The sequence below is a fragment of the Theobroma cacao genome, chromosome 1 (assembly GCF_000208745.1).
Source record: "Theobroma cacao cultivar B97-61/B2 chromosome 1, Criollo_cocoa_genome_V2, whole genome shotgun sequence".
Classification (NCBI taxonomy): Eukaryota; Viridiplantae; Streptophyta; class Magnoliopsida; order Malvales; family Malvaceae; genus Theobroma; species Theobroma cacao.
The window spans coordinates 11,920,874-11,941,491 of record NC_030850.1 but is presented as its reverse complement, the minus strand read 5'-3'; the positions used below and the strand labels follow the sequence as shown (position 1 = coordinate 11,941,491).

Below are 20,618 nucleotides of genomic sequence, written 5' to 3'. Positions count from 1 at the left end.
TTTTAATGTTGGGAGCGTTGGGTCCGATGCCACGTCGCCGGTAGCAAATAAAAAAGAGCAGTGACCGGCGATGCTATGATTGGACCGAAAGGAATCACATGTTTCGCTTGCTGATAGGAACCTGTAGATCTAATTCCCTACGATCTACGGAGCCGTTTTCGGCGATTACATTTTTTTTTAAAGTGATTTTTATTATTTCGTTTAGGATTAATGGATTGTTGAGGCCAATGAGGATTTCTTATTTAATAGTTGGAATTACCGACTGAATTTTAATTTTTGATGTCAACTTGACTGGCTGTCTGAGGCTTCGTACAATCCGTTTGCTTCTTAACTTAAAATTCATTTGTTGAATTTTTGGCATTAGGTACAAACTGCAAATTTGCCACTTTTCTTTCGAAATTGTAACACCTTCATCTTGGCCGAACAAAAACATAGAGAAAATTCAAGGAGAACGGTTGATAAAATTGAGCAGAGATTCTTTAAAAGGGTATAAAAATATGTTTTTTTTTAAAATATATTAAATTAAAAATAATATTTTGAATGACAATAGTCATTAGTGAATAATTAATTTATTTAAAATTTTTTAAATAATTTAAAGACATTGTAAACCATAATGTGTTGTCAATCAAATCCCTCTTGGAATATCAATTACTGTTTAATTCCGTAGTAGAAAGTAATATAGGGAATGCCAAATAAGTAAATGGTGTTTGTGTAATTGCCTAAACCATTTAATGATCATCTCTTCCATTGCTGGAATAATGCGAGAATTCTGGAGTAGGGATTAGCGAGGACAAGGAAGAGTTGAGAAATCAAAATCAACCGATTTCCTTTCTTTCTTATTGCCATCTACAAGAAGCAGAGATAGAATGCTCTACAACCCTACCCTGGACCTCCCCCTTACAACGGGCCCACAAAAAAATTTTGGAATCGTAGTGAAAACCAAAGGAAAAAGGATTACGCATCCTCCAGCAAAATGTTTCTCATACGAATATCCATCTTTCTTCGCGCATAAACATTATCTATAAAAACTGATAAAAATCCGGAAATTAGCTGGAATTTTCCCTGACGTTGAACTCTCTACTATGTTGGTGGAAAGAACCTGTTGAGATTGAATGGCAAGGTGTAGAATTCCTCATTTCTGTTGTCTCCTCTAAATGTTCTGAACTTTACCCACCATGGCATCCCTCGGTCTTTCTTCGATTTTTCCACCTCTAACGTATTGTCCAAAAACACGGCGATGATCAGGCCAACTGTTGCCGGAGATGAGAATATGGTATTCAGAAATGCATTGAACTGCAGCGAGGACTCCAATGTCAATATTATTAGGCATTTTATGATACCTTGCCTACAATTTTTAACAGGATTTTAACACGATTGGCAACATTACTTACCCATCCTGCATTAGTGTGAACAAGACCCCGGTGTGTTGGATTCCAATATTCATTAAAGAATTGTGGGATGGAAAGTCCAAGGAAGAGAGATAGCCCTGTAATAATGAGGTTTCTCATGCAGTTCATGTTTGTGAATTGAAGAAATGATAATCCAACTGAAGCTGCATAGCAAGCAAAGAAATTGTCATTAAGGATATAAACAGCACGGCAACGGCAGATAATAGAACTTTGATACAAGTGGTACATACCCACAAGGCCAAATTGAACACAATACAGTGCAGCAAATATTGGGAAGGGTATGGATGCAAACACAGCTCCAAATTTTCCTGGAAGTACCATAAAGGGGAAAGATTATGTTAAAGTATCTGTTGAAGCTGAGAAAATAGATTTCTGGTTTCCATGAGAACAAGGAGATTAAATGCAACACAGCAAAGCGGGGTTCCTGTTGAGACAATATCAATTTAATTGACTGCCAGAAATGTGTGTTAAAAAGCAGTTCTTGTTTAAGTCTAAGCCATATGCCTGGACACTGGCTGAGAGAATCATATATGCTTCTGATAGCAGGAATATCATTTTCTTTGCTCTCAGGACTCTGAAGTAAGGTGTGAATACCTAAGGTTGAGAAAAACATCATGAAGCCAGCAGATAACTGAACAACTCTGCGACTTCCAACTCGGCTTAGTCCAAGGAGTCCCACATTTTCCCTGAAACATAACCAACATCTCTTTCAAGCTCATTACATGGGGAAAAATACAACACTAGCAGCATGCAGCAATAACTGATCTAAAAGTATATCTTACACAGAAACAGTAGAACCAGTGCATGTTCCAAATAGACCATCAAGCAAGATGCCAATCCCCTGCAAAATGATTTTGAAAACCATCCAGCTTGTAAATGTACTTAAATGAAGTTCTACAAGAAAAAAAGGGTACTCAACTGAAATATCAAATTATTAAAGTTAATATAAATCACACAGAATGACAGGTGAAATTGTTAAAATTGTGTATTGTTGATATGTAGTGTACACAAGCTAGAAGGATGAAGCTCATGGCTGAGGATAACCCAGATCGTTTGTATTTTACACTGAAGCATAATTTGAAACAATCAATATAACTTTATTTTAGATTTTTTTCAATTATATGATGGTTTGTTGGCTATTTGTTAGTTAGTTTTCTTTCTAAAAGGGCTTGTTTAGTTGATCATATATGTATTGTCTACTTGTACTTGTGCGTGTACTCGTTAAAAACAGAAAAGAAAAGAAAAGGAAATAGAGAGTGATAGTAATGTCAAACCCACCCACCTGCCAGCCAATGCCACGGCTTAATACATAAGCTGGAGGTGGAGTTGCAATAGCCAATCGAGATGCTGCCTTGTATGCGCCAGTGGACTATAGAATGAAAGGTTAACATTGAGAAGAAAGTTCATGGTAGAGTTGTTAGTTTGAACTTTAAGAAGAATGTAATATTAATAAGATTTACCTCAACCATAGACACTAGAACTGCAGACATCATAGCAAAGGAATGACCAGCTGAAAATGTAGGAGGGCCCCACTGAAGAGGATATGGGAACTTGAACCTGAATCATAACACATTAATGTTAGAAGCAGTGAAAACAGAAATACATGTCAAGAGGAGCTGAAGTTGGTTGTTTTGATATACCATGGAGCAGAAGATATGAGATTTGCTCTGTCAGTACGGCAATTATTTTGAGTATCATTTGGCTTGTCACGGTAAGCCCCACTGGCAGTCAGAATAAGGGAATAGATCCATATGATTGCAACACAGATCAACACAGGAAACCTTTCGAAAATAGGGACATCTCTTATTGGCCTCACATGCTTTAGATACTGCAATTGCCAAAAGCCAAGCAAAATAAGTAAGTAAATGAATAAATAAAAGGAGAAAACAAAAATAACTGATATGGTAATAATTATACTAAACACTTACTTGTGACACCCCAATCACCAATAACAGCATTGGCAACCCGATTTCCACACAATTTCCCAACTGAAACAAATATGGCAAACAAGGAATTAGAGGTGTGTGATACTCACATAGAAACAGGGAATACACAGTTCAGCTTATCTCAGTAAGTTTTGGTATATTGCAACCATAAGTAATCAGTTAAACTAAAATATTGCAGTGGAAATGAAGTTTGAATGGTAGATACTTCAAGTCAATAATGGAATGTAAGAATCTCATTCCTTGTAGAGCTAAATAAACAATCCTCGTGTTGACATCAGAAAATCCACTTAACTGAGAAAAATTACATAAAATATGTTTGGAACCATAATACGATAACTTAATGTTGTTAACTAGTCTTACACATCCATGACTTATAATTTTCCTAATAGAATCTAATTTTTATTACTTTAAGTAATGGTTGGTTATCTTTTCCAAAAAGTGGGTAGCTAATATGAACTAAAGATTAGGAAAAGCAACAAGTGGGAATGAAGACTTGGTACCTTTTAAGCAACTACGTTTATGTGTAACCTTTAAACAATTTTAATCATCCGTGGACAAAAAGAATAGGTTAGTAACTTTCCATGACACAGAATTTGGATTGCACATAAAAATAGCAATCATATTCAATGAGCTAGAACTAAAAAGTTAAAATTCAGATGTTAGCATTCCTGATTATGTGGCTGTAAGAGGTGCTAAACATATTAAATTGAAGTTCCATACTCAGAATCAATCAATGGATGCTCAATGTCAAAAACAAATTCCCTTATACAGCAACACCTACCAAAGGAAATCCTCTCTGAAACAATCCCAAGCCTACCAATGCAACCACTGGTGCCATACCAAGAGGACTGAAAAACCTGCATAGAAAACCAAAACAACAGTGAAGAACAATATAATACAACCCTGGTGGGTTTAACAATTTCGCATTTTCATACGCAATCAATGTACCGTGAAAAGAGACCCCAAACTTGGCTGTATCCCAGGATGATTTGTATGCTTGAGGCTACAATAAGAGCTCCTTGGATAGCTCGCATCGTTTGTATAAATCTCTGCAAACCAATCACATTGGAAGATCTCTTTCAATTACCCCTAGCAAATGAGAAAGTTCAATTTTTGAGAAGGGAATCAAATTGAAGAAACAACTCGAGTGGGATGTAAGCTGGCACTGATTGAGCACTGCACTCACGGTAGCACAGCTTTTGATACCGGGAGTTTAAAAACATCGGATTTGTAATAAGCATCTGTAGAGTTTAAAACACTCTGTTTGTAATAAGCATCTTATACTTAAGAGAAAGAAACACATTTAAGTGACGTTTCTGTGACCCATTTTATTTGAACGAATGTTGGTAGCTGAATGTCACAAACAACTAAAACTTATGCACTTTCATATGACTACATTGACCTCCATGATGAATCAATTTTATAAGGTAAGCATGTTAGGACATTGACACCTGCTACTCTGATGTTACTCTGAAAGGTTAAATTAAGATATCTGTCTCAACAATAACTGCTGGCAATCTCAGAGTTCTTTGTCTTCTCCAACAAATATGGGGAAAAAGAAGAGTTGTTACGTTCTCTGAGCAATGCCTCACTGATGACTCCAGCAGCCAGGTTAGAAGGCAGAATTCTCACTACTACCTTTGCTGGCATACATATGTTCACACATTTCTGGTGTGCAAACACTATGCAGTTAAAGTTTTTGTCATACTTGTCAGCTATATTTATATGGTTTGTAAGTGCTCAACAATAAAGAAACGGATGGTGGTTGTCAACAAGCAACTTACTTCATGTCGATCACTAATCCGTTGCAATGACGAGTCATTTATTATATAGGCTATTGGGATGACATAAGCATAAGAGCCTCCAAGAATTGCTGGCAACCTTGTTCCAAAAAGTGCTTGGAGAAGTGTGTTAATGCCAGCTACAAAGAGCAAAGTCTGTATTACCCGTGCTTTGTCTCCCTGGTTATGAGCCAAAACATGGATATAGAAAAAGAAAAGGTGTTAAAGAAATGAAGAAAATTTTGGCAGAAGGATAAATGTCATGGTAAGTAGTCCCCACAAGTTCCTCTAGACAAAAATTCAACCAAATACCATTACCTGTTTTCAATCTATTGTGAAATTGAGAAGAAGAAAAATAAAGAAGCAAAAGACAAGGTCTAATTTCAACTCCTCAATTGATGGCCTATTAACCTCAAAAATAATAGTAGCTGGGAATTAATAACAACTTGGTTCAAAGTTACCAGCATAGTTCCTCTGGCCTGGCAGCAACTTATGATATAAGCCAAGCATAAATTAAGATGATAAATGGCTAAAAAATATTTAAGATAATGTACAAAGTTGAGTACAACCAGCTTACATCGCTTCCACCCATCGCTGGGACGAGCAATGAAGGGATCATTACACTTGTACCCAACAGCTGGATGTAGTTCTGAAATGCTAATAGGATGGTTTCAGCTGCAAGAAAAAGCTTTGTTTATAAGCACGGGCAAGATATTTAGCAATAAACTTGACACCGATACATCTGATCTTGACAATGTCAAAACGAAGACTTGTTTCTAATTTACATTAGTATTGACTTAATTTGAACTGAATACCTAAGAAATTGTTGAATTATTAGCATTAACAATGTACAGAGTGACAAAGCTGTATTTGTACAAACAAACAAATAAAGTGCATCTATACAGTGACAAAAAAGTGATCACAGTGCAGCTACAGGTGTGAAAAAATAACTAGAATCCCTTATCTCGTAAATTTTACTCAGCATGCAGCTTCAGGTGTGAACAAAAAACTAGGATCCCTTAATTCTTGGGGTTGATCCACAAAATATGTACTACACCTTTATGGTGGTGCAGAGATGAGATCTACATCAATAAAACTGTTTATAAGACATTCTGTGTACAGCAAGAGCATAGTATTTCCTTGATGGGCTCGTGATGGGAAAATTCACCAGATTTTGACAATTGATTGACTGCCCTAAATCATAACTGTGGTCATAAAAACATCCATCAAAAGCATCTTATGTTAGTTGCATCTACCATGGAATGCACTCCTTAAGCATAACTTGATCCTATAAGGACCACAAATGTTTTTTTGTTTTTGTCAATATTGAATTTCAACCATCATTTTTTAAATGCGCTGTAACTTATCCAACTCTCACCATTTCTTTACCTTATTTTGTCTCTATGTGGCCCAATGTTAAGCTTATAGGTAGTTTGAAAGTCAAAGCTCCAGACACAGGGCAAGGATAGGGGGAGGTGAGGGTTGTTTGTTTCGAAGAGTACCCAAGTAATGAAATTGGAAATAGAAAATTAGCAAGCAGCCCAGTCAACAGCGTGGCTAATCTTAAAACCAAGGACTACTAGAAACGTCCTTAAGAAACTTGAATTGATTACTAAAAGCAAATGCATAATGTGTATGTTCTCTTCCAACTTGATATCAGTCATCTGAGTGAATCTATACCAAGAGAAGGTAATTATAAATGTAAGTATGACATTGCTATATGATATCTTGTCACAGGAAAAAAAAAAAATCCTCTCCCAGGCTGTGGTCATTGCAGTCATACTGAAGGCATGCTCCCTACAACTTGCATGAGTATACTGCATTTCCAAGTTGACGACTGTTATCATACAAAGTGAATGGTTACCCACTATTTGCATTCATCAAGCACGACCACTTTTGTAGGCAACCAAAGAGGATTGTTCTGTTGAGTAAAAGAGATATTACAGAAATGCCATTCCCATTCAGTTAAGTCCCGAACACCATATATGTCAACGAATTCTCTGTTTGGTACCCGAGAAAATACAGGAAAAGGAACCCGATATACACATTACAAAAAACTCATTGCTTTCAAGATAATTTCTAACCATTCAAAATAATCAGGAAATGGAAAACTCACTTGACCTCAAAATCATTAAAAAACTAAACGAAAAATCAGCATCTTATCGGGAAACTAAGGAACAAATGTTTGCAGCAAACTGTTACACTTATTAAATACTATGAACAATCATACTATCAACAAAACTAAACAGACACGGTTAAAAAATGAAAAAAAAAAGTAATCTTTCTTTTTTAAAAAATAATTTATTTTCCTTCTACTGGGGTCAAGTTCATAATAACTAGACCACAATGTCTCCTATTGCATTCACAGAAATGCAAATTTACAGACTTTACTGACTATAAAACAAGCCTTTAATTTTTAATCAAAACTATGACCCACAACTTCATCTGTCTTTCTTTTTTACTGCACCATTCCAGTGTCATAAAGCTTAAAGCCATTACCCCAATGAGAACACCAATGAGAAAAATGGGAGAGGACCAGAAAACATAAAAGAAACTAAGTTCAAGAGTCAAGACCCACCACCCCATTTCTGTTATTTACTTTATTTATAAAATAATCAAAACAACACTAGACAAAAGAGGAGAGAAGTGCACGTACCCCAAGGAGGGTTAGAGTCTATGCAGTATTCAAGGTCTTGAAGCTGGTCCATGGGAGGATGGATCATTTCTGCCATTGTTCTTAAGCGTTGGGAAAGAGAGAAAATAGTTAAGAAAGAAGTTAAACAAAGAATAAGTTGAAGTAGGAAGAAATAGTAGTGGTAGTAGTAGGAAACGAAGGAGAAGAAGGAGAAGAAGCAGAAGGGAAACTGGGAGCAAAGTAAAGTACAGATATAAAGTGAAGAAAAGTAGCTTCCAAGGAAATAAAAATAATAAAGAGAGAATAATATGCCAATGAGCAAAAGCAAAGCGGCAATAGCCTCTCAGTGAAGCCCCTGCCCTTTCCTCACTCTCTGTTTCTTTTTCTCTCTCTCTTTTCCTTCCCTTCCCTTTCCCCTCTGGCTCCATAAGCTTCCTGTTTTGAATCAGTTTATTTTTTAGTAAGAGTTTACCCTTGGTTTCTTAATTTATTTACCAAATAGCCATCTGGCCCCCACATTTTTCCCGGCAGCAGCAATTACAACTGTGTACCATCTGAAAGCCATAAAACCAACAACATGAAGCACCTCAGGCTAGGCTAGGTGTAGGGGACCCCACCATGAAATCCTTGACGGTGTCGTTTTGCCTGCCATCTATGTTCTTCCATATTGTTATCTTATAATTCCTTTAACAAGCAAATCTTGACATTATTCCTACTGTTCCAATAGTACTAATTAAAGGCCGCCAATAGTACCGTCACACTATCCTATAGAATAAGAAGGAAGAGAAAGTGGATCTTACAAGAATGCAAGCAATAGAATAAGAGGGAAGGGAAAGTGGATCTTACAAGAATGAAAGGTAAATACTAGTAATAATATTCTTACATTAATTACTCTTGACTTCATACCACTACATTAGGACATTTTTAGCTTACATTCTTCCATCACTTTACTCAATATTTATTTTTGAATTCTGATAGAATCATGCCATCTTCTTTAACACATCTTGTTTACTAAACTATTGGTAAAATTTATATTAATACTATGTGTTAAATAATTTAGCAACTAAATACAATAAGAAAGATGTAGCTAATAATAAAACTAATAGAACTTGATAAATAGAGGAAGCTTGATTACTGGCACAATGGTGCAGTACACCTGGAAGGGTGTGGTCCACCAATTGCATGGGAGAATCAAGGTTGGGGCCATGGGCCTCACATTATCCTTTTTGGTAGTATGGTCCCACCCAAAAAATTGTGTCAAAAGGGGGGGGGGGGTGGGGCGCTAGGTATGCAAAAATGAAAGATAGAACTAAATGGGGTGATGGTGTTGAGTAAAGAAGTAAATAAGCATTAAATGATGAATGAAGGGCTAAAACAGAGTTTGTACTGGCCCCGTTGTTTGTTTCTTTATGGGTGGAAAAAGGAAAAGGGAAAACACAAAAGAGAAAAAGGAATATGTGCTTGGGCTGAGCAGGAACAGATTGGGAGAGGTCAGCTTTGGACTTTAAGATGTAAAAAAGGGAGAGCAGAATGGTAAATACGAGGGAAAAGGGAGGGAGAAAGACGGCAGAGGCCAAAGAAGGGAGTAGGGGGATGTAGCTTTCGGTTATCGTAAGGGGGATGGTGACTTCCCGCCTCAAACTCCGATTCCCTTTGATATTATGAAACCAAACAAAACAAAACAGAGCCCCATACGCATAGGCTGCTGTAATACCCCTATTATAACGTAACCATTTGCATGCGTCCTCTCCCTCTCAAGATAAGAATCTTACTGCTTCCACCCTCTTTTTCAATTTACTTTATATCATATTTAAAATTTAAATTTACTTTTTGATAATGCAAATTTTAAAATTTAACTAAAAGGCTTCTTATCCTTAATTTGCTCTAAGGACACACGTTTAAGGTAAAAAAAAAAAAAGTCCTTCAAAATAATAAAATTAAAATTTTAATTATTTATTTATTTTACTAAATGACTTTAGAATTTGCAAGTAATCTATCTTCAAACCAAATTCAACTCTTGTTGTGATTTTAATATTTGAAATTGAAAAAGAAGATAGTCATGGAAATTGAAGGTGGTCCATCAAATGTGAAGCTTAAGTAGTCAAAAGCCTATAATGAAAAGCCTAATCAGCTAAATTTTTACCTTGTAATGCCACATTTGATGTGATGTTTTTAATTGAAACTCTCCATAAAAAAAATGTACAATTTATGAGATAAAAAAATTATTCATTATTTTATAAATTACGATTCAATGACTATAGAACTCTTATCAATAAATAAAGAATCTCCGACAAAAATAAATAAAGAAACTATTGGTTAAAGAGTAGTAGATATGATAAAACTGTTACTGCACCTTTGGTATGGGGAATAGCTATGCTATTCCCCTCTATTCCCAACCATAGTTTGTAACCTTATTTGGTGCTTGTTTGGCCTGACTTTTTTTCAACTATCTACCTCTTAAAAGCAAAAGTCAAGCCAAACATAAATTTTGAAAAACTCTTTAAAAAAAGTAGTTTTTTTTAAAGAATAAAATTAAAAAAAAAGAGTTTTTCGAAAAGCTCTTATGAGGAGCTTTTTCTTCTCTTCTTTTAAAAATGTAGAAAAAATTTTATTTTTTTTTCAAAAATATTCTCATTTGTTAAATACAATTACAATATTACCCTATCAAAAAAAGAAATACCCTTTATGATAATTTTATCCAAAATTATAACTTATAAAAAAAACCTATAAAAAGAAATTTACCAAACAACTTTAACTTAATTTTAAAAGCTATTATTTTTCATAAAAGCTTCATAATAGCTTTTAAGTTAGAAAAAATCAGGTCAAATAGGCTCTTGGTTTAAAAGTGGAATGAGGAATAGGAATTCCTCAATAATCTGTATTCCTTAAAATGGGTTAAAAGTCTTGCTTTAAATATTCCCGATTCTCCCTCTGGTTTTATCTATTCCGTGAATCATGGAATAGCTTTGAAATATTTAATGACTAAAATACCCTTATTAGATTTACAAAATTACAACTTAATCTATATAAAATAATTTTGTCTCTCTCTTCCTCTTTTCCCTTTTTCTCTAAGCCGTTTTTCCCCTCTTTCTTTTGGCCATCTTCCTCTCTTTCTCTTAGCTGCTCTTCCACGGTTTAGGGTTTTGCTAGTAGCACCGCCTCTCTCATCTAACTTTTCAGCTACGTTACTCTCTTTCATAGTCCAGGCACTTGCTTATTGTGCTATTGTTTTCTATTAAAGGTGCTCTTATTATGCTGGCTGTGATTTGGGTTTGCTGTGAAAATATTTTGGGTTTGCTGTGATCTGGGTGTACTGTGATATGCTTTGTTTGTTACATTGGTTTTCAAATTTAGGGTTTGCTGTGAAAATATTTTGGGTTTGCTGTGATTTACGCTTGAGGTGTTCATTCCCTTATAATCAAACCCATCCCTTCCATCTGTTCTTCAAATCCTTTTGGCAACCACTCCTCTTTGCCTTTGTTATTCACCTTCCTTACAATCCAAATGAAATCCTGTCCAAAAGCTTCAAGTCCCTTAGCAATCTCATAAAGCTGAGCAGCTAAAAACTAGGACATGCTTCCAAAACCTATATAAAGAACTGACTTGTGTTTCTTTGAGTCTAGCCATCTTAAGCATTCAACTGTGTCCTTAGATGCTGCATTTTCTCGTTGTGCTTTAAGAAGATGTGTTCTGAGAATTAATCTAACCAATGGAAGATAAAATTGTAGTCAATTAATCGAATTTGATCAATTAATTCAATTATAACAATTAACCGATGGAAGAAACATTTTAGGATATTAATATATAAATATATATTATAACAATATAATATGTTTATATTATTATGTATGTTATAACTTGTAAATGGTTTAAATAAAAATTAATTAATTCAGTTAATTGAACAAAATTTATAATTAAAAACAACCGAATTGATTGATTTAATCATATTTATTTTTGAATTAATCATACTGTTTTAATTGAAAGTTACTCATTGCTCCTTTGTATTAGTATGCATTACTTCAATTTCAGTTTAAAATTTATTTTGTCGATTTTATTTTTTTTAATCACATTATTAGTTTAATCGTTTAGGACATTCAATATTGTTGGTGGTTGATTTCTCATACTTTATGATACTATATAGCATTACTACATACTAATACTTATTATGTTAGTGTCAGTTGTTCAATTTTTAATATATCTTGGAATGAAAAACATTTTTCTAATTTAACAAAAAAGGAGAAAAGAAGCTTTTTTACATTAAATTTAAAGTAGATTCACTTAAAAAGTCTCTAAACTTCATATATTTTACTTAAAACATTTTGGCATTTCAATTTGAAGGAAAGATAATTTTTCAAATTTCAATTATGAATAGTGAAATTCTTCCATTAATAGATTATTAGAATATTAAGCTAGCTACCATGCCAAAACTATGTTTTGGACATTCTGTTCATGTTAACTAATCAATCTTTTAGTGACATTAATAGAAGTATATAATTTCGTGTGTGTTTCGGTTGCAGAGAGAAAGCGGGCTTATGTGCCATGTCTTCCCTCTCATAACCTTCCTGTACTGTTTGACATAACCTGGTTTCAGCTCTTAGAAACTGTTCATGATAACTCCATAGCTTGTAATCTCAGACTTTGCAATTAAAAAAGTGAAACTATTAAATCTATTTCCCTATTACCATTCAATGTAAATGACTTTTTAGCTATCATGTGAGTTTTATAAAAACGAGTTAACTAATTAAAATTTCATGATAAATCTAATGTTTTATTTTAATACACGGTATAATAAATTACATTACTTTTATTGTGAAATAAAAGCATAAAGTTCTTCAAGCATCCATCGAAAAAAGAACAGTAGTATAAAAAATTATAATTTGATTCTTTTGTTTATCATCATGTTTTTGTTCCCAATTGTAGAGCTCCATTCATAAGGATAAATTATTGCTGTGGGTTTGGTACAACTAATTCTTTTATGCTTGGTGATCGTTAATCACATTAAAAAATTTCCACATACACCCCCTACCCCTCTTTTTCCTTGCAATTTACTAAAAATAGAACATTATACACTAAACTACCAAAACCAGCCACTCCTCTTTTTCCCTGTCTATCTCTCTAACCCAGCCGCACCACCTTTCACAATTTTATCATATGGCTTACTTATGGGGCTGAAATGTGCTCTTGATGTCACTTACTTTTTTTGTTACCATATGGCTTTAATATTTTTTGTACATAATAAAATATATTATAATATTTATTTTTTGCAGTCGTGGTTCGTTTGTATTTGAGAAGAGATGCTAAACGACGAAAAAGGCTACTAGCTATGTTTAAATTTTATATGGAGATTTGTCGTGCTGTTAGTTCATTCTTAACTATATTGTCTGCATCGTCAACTTTATGTACTTATAGGTCAAAAGTAAGATCTTATGTATTAGATTTTGTTGCAAATTGAGAGTATGTGAGGCGACTTGTGTATGATAATGATATTTCATGTATTTCACAAATTAGGATGAATAAAGAAGCCTTTTCTAAATTATGTGAAATGTTAGAAAGTATTGGAGGGTTGAAGTCAACAAAGAACATGCTTGTAGATGAGTACGTAGCAATATTCTTACATATTATTGCTCATCATGTTAAGAATCGAGTAATTAATTTAAATTTTAAAAGGTCAGGTGAGACAATTAGTCGACACTTTCATAATGTTTTAAATGCAGTGCTGAAATTGCAAAAACATTTATTTAAAAAACTTGAGCCCATTCCAACAAACTCAACAGACAATCGGTGGAAGTGGTTTAAGGTAGATTATTGATCTTATTACTTTTTGTAACTATATATATATACAAGACATTAATAGGTTTACTTATAAGTAATTCATTACATTGGATTTGTAGAATTGTTTAGGTGTTTTAGATGGGACATACATCAAGGTTAAGCAGATAAACCTGGATATCACACTTGTAAAGGGGATATTGCAACAAATATGTTAGGTGTATGTACACCTGACATGCAATTTATCCTTGTTCTTCTTGGTTGGGAAGGGTCTGCAGCTGATGGTAGAGTTCTTCGAGATGCACAAAAGAGAAGAAATGGACTTAAAGTGCCTCATAGTAAGCTTTCTTATGATAATGGGAAGGTATAATAAATTATGTACTATATGATTATTCTAGTTAAATAAATAAATAATTTATTTAGTTTGTTTTATATAGGTTGTTACTATCTAGTTGATGCGGGCTATACAAATTGTGAGGGCTTTCTTACACCTTTTAGGGGTCAACGATATCATTTGAATGAATGGCGTCAAGGCCATGAACCAAGTAGTCTTGAAGAATTTTCTAATATGAAACATGTTGCTGCTCACAATGTTATAGAGAGGTGTTTTAGGTTGTTGAAAATGAGGTGGGGTATCCTTAGAAGTCCATAATTTTATCCGATTAAGATATATAATCAGATTATTGTAGCTTGTTGTTTGCTTCATAATTTTATTAAGAGAGAGATTAGTTTTGATCCTATTGAAGTGGATTTAGGGAAATATATTGAAACCAACACAGTAGTTGATAAGGATTTTATAAGTACTATTGATCCTACTGATGTTTGGGGTAATTTGAGAATAGAATTAGCAAATTAGATGTTCAATGAATGGCAAACATCTAGGTAAAATGATGATTGACATTTGTTAGGCATATTGTTATTGAAGGACTGTTTTACTGTTTTTTTCCTTTGTCAGTATAAGTTGTGCTTTTTTCTAATTTGTTCTTAGTGTCTTAATGTTTTGTCAATTGTTGTTGTTAATTGTTGTTTATATTGTACTTGTTATCATGTGAATAAAGTTTGACAAGTTTTAATATATTATTGGATATATCTCTTGATCTTTTATTTTTTTAGCATTATAATTAATTTTTTATAATTAAATGTTTGGTGTATGGTAGAAAACAATATCCACATCTTCAGCCCTAGCTACTTTAATGGTTTTATGCATGTTGTAAGTTAGTGTAATAGGATGAATATTCATCCATTACTTTCAAGGTTAGTGTATTTTTGTAAACTAGACCTTGGCTTTTGATTATATGTAATAATATTTTCATGTAAAGGGCATTTATAGTATGACAAGGCTATTTTATTATTTATTGTTTTCCATGCTAATATGCACTAATTATGCTTGTAAATTATCATTTTCTTCTCAAAGATGGAATGCTTATCTAAATTGAAAGACACGTTATTTTTCTATTTCGCATTTATGTTTCCTCAGCACCATATGCTTGGTTTAAAGAAATGATATTTTTTTAAGGTAATATGAATTTTTATTTAATATATCAAAGGACATAATTTACATTTTTTGTTAGGAAGAAATTTAAGACCATCTTTCTAATTTCAAAGATATGATTTTCTATTTAATATATAAAAAACATGATTTTCTACTTCTATTTGTTTTTTCATTTTTTTTTTGCAAATATTTACTCTCCAATATTTTGTCTATGGAATATTTTGAAAATGATTCAAAACATGTGAAGAATTTACTAAAAATAAACATTTATACACAAAATTTATTTGAGTATGATGGAAAAAATATAATATAATTAAATTATATTTTAGAATAATTATCCATTTATAAAAATATGTTATTAAATTATAATTATTTTTAGCAATTGAGGTAAAATATAATTATGATGGATAATTGTCTTTTGGCATAAATATGTATTTAAATTATAATAAGGATAATTTTATTTTTTATGAAAATAAATGTTAATATGGTCAAAGTTATTTATGTCTTTTTATCACCTATTCCTTCCTTATTACAATCTTATTTTTACCAACCAAACACTACAATAAATCATAATAGCAATTCCTGCTCTATTCCATTCACTGTACCAAACAAAGTAATAACTATTCTATTCTATTCCTACTCTATTCTATTCCCACAGAATAACTATTCTATTTTATTTCTGTATATTCCGCGAACAAAACGTGCTATAAATGTTATAAATAAGTTACCGATACATATAATATAAAGAATTACGCAAGTAAAGGATATGAATTTCTTTGGTAAAAATATGCAANTTAATATAAATAAATAAAAAAAAATCAAACGCTATTGCTTTAAGAAAAAAAACCTCTAAAATATTTAATTAATATGGAATTTGGAATAACTTAAGTAGGCCTCCAAACAATGGCTTTTGTATTCCTACTTTATTCTATTCTCACAAAATAACTATTCTATTATCACAGAATAGTAATTCTACTCCATTCTTATCTATTTCGCGAACCAAACGTGCCATTAATGAATAAGTGGTCCAACTCCATTAATATAAATAATAAAAAAAATTGAACGCTATTGCTTTAAGAAAAAAAACCTCTAAAATATTTAATTAATATGGAATTTGGAATAACTTAAGTGGGCCTCCAAACAATGGTTCTGTATTCTTCAATTTACCATAATGCCCAAGTATTATAGGCAAAGTGGTGGGGACATTTACGTGATTAATTGTACGTTTGAGGACTAACTTCTATAATATTATTTTAATTTGATGTTGTTGGTAAGGCTAGACCTAGAATAATGCAACATTTATTCCAAGCTTAAGGAATAATTTCACTTCTTTCTTGGATTTGGAAGCACGTGTGTATTAAAGTAAATACTCGCTACTACCCAAATACATTAAAGTGTGAAACACAACAATTAATTTTATATGAGTGCACATGTAGATGACAATTAAAGTGTGAAGATGTTATTTAAGACTGTAATGAATGTTGTTTTGGTAGATAATTGTACAATATTACTATTTACATTTGATTTTAGGCTTCGTAAGTATTTATTTTTTGTTATTAATTAGATAATTGAATTGTTAAATATTTTTACATTTCCCTTAATTCAAATAGGAACCGTATGGAGATTAACAAAACCAATTACCATATATACTCTGCAGATACGGTTGGATGAATGATTTCAAAAAAAGATTTCATTTGTAAAGAAAATTTGGAAATTCTAAAATAAAAGAATTATCTTGTTTAGGAAACTAAAATTTGAAATTGTTAAAACTATGAGAATTTGAATAAGAGATTTTGGAGGGTTTAAATTCTCATTTCAAAATCCATCTCATGAATTGAAATTTTTGAAATTATTTGACTTTTTAATAAGATATCAATATTTATTATGTTTCCTTTTCTTGCAAAACTTTTATATTCTTTAACTCTACAAAAACTTAATTTAAAATATATTTCCCCATTTTTTCATATTATTAGTAATATATATACATTTTTAGAAATTCAATAACAATCAAATTACTGTTATGAAATATAAACTGAAAGAACGATTATGAGAGAAAAATATTGATTAAACAAGAAGATCTTATTTGAGAATGTGTATTTAAAAATGAAGTGAGGAGTATATTTATAGGCTAATAACCCATTAAATTTTTATTTTTATCTACTTTAATATATATCCAAATCAAAGAGTTCAAATCATATTATATTTCGTGTGTCTAGCTTGTTGCGTTATTTGATTTGATTTGAATTTCTTGGATCATAACATAATGTACATTTACACGTATATTTATAACACTCTCCCTTAATTTCAATTGTATTAAGAATATGTCATGTTAAAACCTTATTCGAAAAAAACCTTATGGGAAAAAACCAAAGTAAAAGAAAAAAAGTACATAATTCTTTTTAAGAATATATTTTTGAAATACTATCTCATTAAAAATCTTATTAAGAAAAACCCAATGGAAAAAGTCTTGACAAAAGAAATGAGAACAATGCGCATTTTACTCATCTTGATGACTACATTATTAAAGATCTTTGAAACAACACATTCTAATCTTTTATACTAACTTTTCAAAAATTTGCTAAATTGGTACTTGAACAAATTTGTTGAATACCAATATCACTATTTTCTTGGAGATCATGAATGAAGAAGAACTTTGGTGAAATATGTTTTGTCATATCTCCTTTAATGTATCATTCATTTAATTGGGCTATGCAAATGGTGTTATTCTCATATAATGTTTTTGAAATTTTCTTCTTGGTTAACAAGCTACACATTTCTCGAATATTTAGAGAAATAGATTTTAACTAGACATATTCACAACTTGCCTAATGAATTGTTAAATTCCTGCATGGTTAGACGAAGTAATAACTATAGTTTGTTTTACAAAATGCCACGAAATAACTGTACCTCTATATGTGAATAAGTAACCTGTCTGGGATAGAGCTTTGTGTGGATCAAATAAATATACTGCATCAACATAATCAATTAAATTTGATTTTGATAAATTTAAGTAATATAAACTCATATCCATTATTTCTCGGAGATTTGAAGTATATATTTAATTTNAAATGATATATCAGGTCGTGTATTGCTAGCAAGACACATTAGTGCTCTGATTGTCTAAGATATGGTACTTTAGGATCAAGAAGTTCTTTATCATTCTCACGGGGTCGAAAACGGTTCCTTTTCAAATCTAGTGACCTTACAACTATTGGTGAATTCAATAGATATGTTTTGTCCATAAAGAATCGTTTTAGCACTTCTCTTATATTATTTGATTAATGGACAACAATTCTATTTGTCAAGTGCTTAATTTAAAGACCCAAACAAAACTTTGCTTTTCTAAGATTTTTCATCTCAAATTCTTTTAGTTAAGTAATACACTGTTTTTGTTAACTTTTCAAAAGTTTCAATAATGTTTAGGTCATCAACATAAACAATAATTATGACAAATTCATATCCAAATCTTTTAATAAAAATACATAAGCATATGAGATCATTTTTATAGCATTCTTTTAACAAATATTCACTATGACGATTATACCACATGCGTCCAAATTGCTTTAATCTGTATACATATTTATTTAATTTGATTGAATAAATTTCTCAAGAATTATCTACGTGTTTCAAGCAACTTAAATCCTTCAAGAATTTTCTTTAAAATATCGATATCAAGTGAGTCATATAAATGAGTTGTAGCTATATTGATTAGACGCATTTCAATCTTCTCATATATTGCTAAACGAACTAAATATAGAAATGTAATTGCATCCACCACAAGAAAATATGTCTCCTCATAATCAATATTAGGCTTTTAGGTAAAATCTTGTGCGACTAACCATGCTTTATATCTCACAATCTCATTTTTTCCATTTTATTTTCGCATAAATATCCATTTAGATCCCACTAGTTTCACACTATTTATTGTATGGACTACAAGTCCAAAAACTTTACATTTTGCAATTGAATTCAATTCTACCTTGATTGCATCTTTTCATATTAGCCAATCATTTCTATGCCTACATTCTTCAATAGATGTAGGTTCAAGATACTCATTTTTTTTTATAATATTGAGTGCAACATTATATGAAAAAATATCACCAACATTTATTTTATTTTGTTTCATTTTTTCTCGTAATGACATAATTTATTTAGATCTCTTCATTTTCAATAATTTCAGGTACCTGAATTTCTTCTAGAATTTTATCAATTATGTTAAAAGTCACTTCTAGAGTTTTTGTTTCCTCATTCTAAACATCTTGTATTTTTGCTCACTTTCAATACTAAGTAACATGCTATTCAATAATTATTTCAACTAATATACAATATTTAATAAAGGCTTGAGATGTAAATTTACCAATATCGTTATGACAAATAGTCTTGATTATATAATCAGGAAAATGTGCTCATAAATGATTGATTTAGACAAGTAATCTTTCAAATACTAAATTGCAAGTTAATAACAAGCACACATATGACTATATAGTCGATACATCAATTAGAATCATAAATATCAAAATGGTCCACATGGTAGATGTGGATCCACATATATCACCTTGAATACATTTCAAAAAAGTAGGAGATTCAATCCCAAGTTTAGTTGATGATGGCTTTATAATTATTTTGCCTTAAAAGCAAACAATACATGAGAATTCATCAAACTGAAAAATCTTTTGATTTTTCAATAGTTGAACATATTAATTTTTCAATAATTTTTCGCATCATTATTGATCCGAGATGGCTCAACCTGTCATGCCAAACATTAAAATTATTAGTAAACTTATGGTCTACTATAGCATGAATTACAGTTATTCTAATATCTGTGTTGTACAATTTATATGAATATTTATATTTTTTTTCAATAAAATAAGATACATACATAATAAGAAACTCGCAAGTTAACATAAGATAACATTGGATATATAATTTACTATTAAAATACATAATAAAAATATATCATTTAAATATAATGAGAATATATAAAAACATCTTCATGATAAATTATATTAAAACAAATCAACAATTTATTTAAAAAAATTTATTTTTGTATATTTTAATCACTAATCACATGATCAATTCTTCCTCTAGAGTGGATAATAAAAAAACAACATCTAGATATATTATATCAACTTGGTTATGGTTAAAATCATCTTGAACAAAATTTGTTTTGATATTTTTTTTTCTTTTAGCTTTTAGTATTGCTTGATAAAGTTCAACAAGATATTTTGACGTACAACACACACAAGACTAATGGTCTTTCATACCACATCGATGATAGATATTTTCTATATTCTTTTTATTTTATCTATTTTTGTCTTTTTCTTATATCTTTTTATTACTATGCATTTTTTATGGGTAAAAGTTTCTATCCACTTCTAGTGAGTAAATGTATTCATCCACTTTTGGTTATCCATTCATTTCTGGTGGGTAAAAGTATCCATTCACTTTTGATTATCTATTCATTTTTTGTAAGTAAAGGTATCCATCCACTTCTGAAAATAGTGATTAGTGTAACCACTATAATTGCAATAATTATGATGACCTATTCTACATCCATTACCATAATTATTAAATGATGTCGCATTC

At 31.5% G+C, this 20,618-nt stretch overlaps 1 protein-coding gene across 1 annotated transcript; it reads right to left on the bottom strand.

Moving 5' to 3' along the window:
- Positions 802 to 8,155, bottom strand: LOC18612347 (nucleobase-ascorbate transporter 1). The gene is made up of 14 exons (XM_007049104.2): positions 7,793 to 8,155; positions 5,714 to 5,811; positions 5,140 to 5,316; positions 4,304 to 4,404; positions 4,137 to 4,212; positions 3,338 to 3,397; positions 3,050 to 3,237; positions 2,870 to 2,966; positions 2,692 to 2,778; positions 2,192 to 2,250; positions 2,004 to 2,095; positions 1,640 to 1,717; positions 1,392 to 1,552; positions 802 to 1,293 (listed from the first exon to the last, which is right to left on the bottom strand). The coding sequence occupies exons 1-14, from the start codon at positions 7,866 to 7,868 to the stop codon at positions 1,081 to 1,083; spliced, it is 1,563 nt and encodes a 520-aa protein (XP_007049166.1). The 5' UTR covers positions 7,869 to 8,155; the 3' UTR covers positions 802 to 1,080.

Coding starts and splice junctions, on each gene's coding strand:
- LOC18612347 (XM_007049104.2), bottom strand. CDS start 7,868: ATGGCAGAAATGATCCATCCTCCCATGGACCAGCTTCAAGACCTTGAA. Junction 5,317..5,713: donor CAGCGATGGGTGGAAGCGAT/GTAAGCTGGTTG, acceptor GCTCATAACCAG/GGAGACAAAGCACGGGTAAT. Junction 2,779..2,869: donor TTCTAGTGTCTATGGTTGAG/GTAAATCTTATT, acceptor TTCATTCTATAG/TCCACTGGCGCATACAAGGC.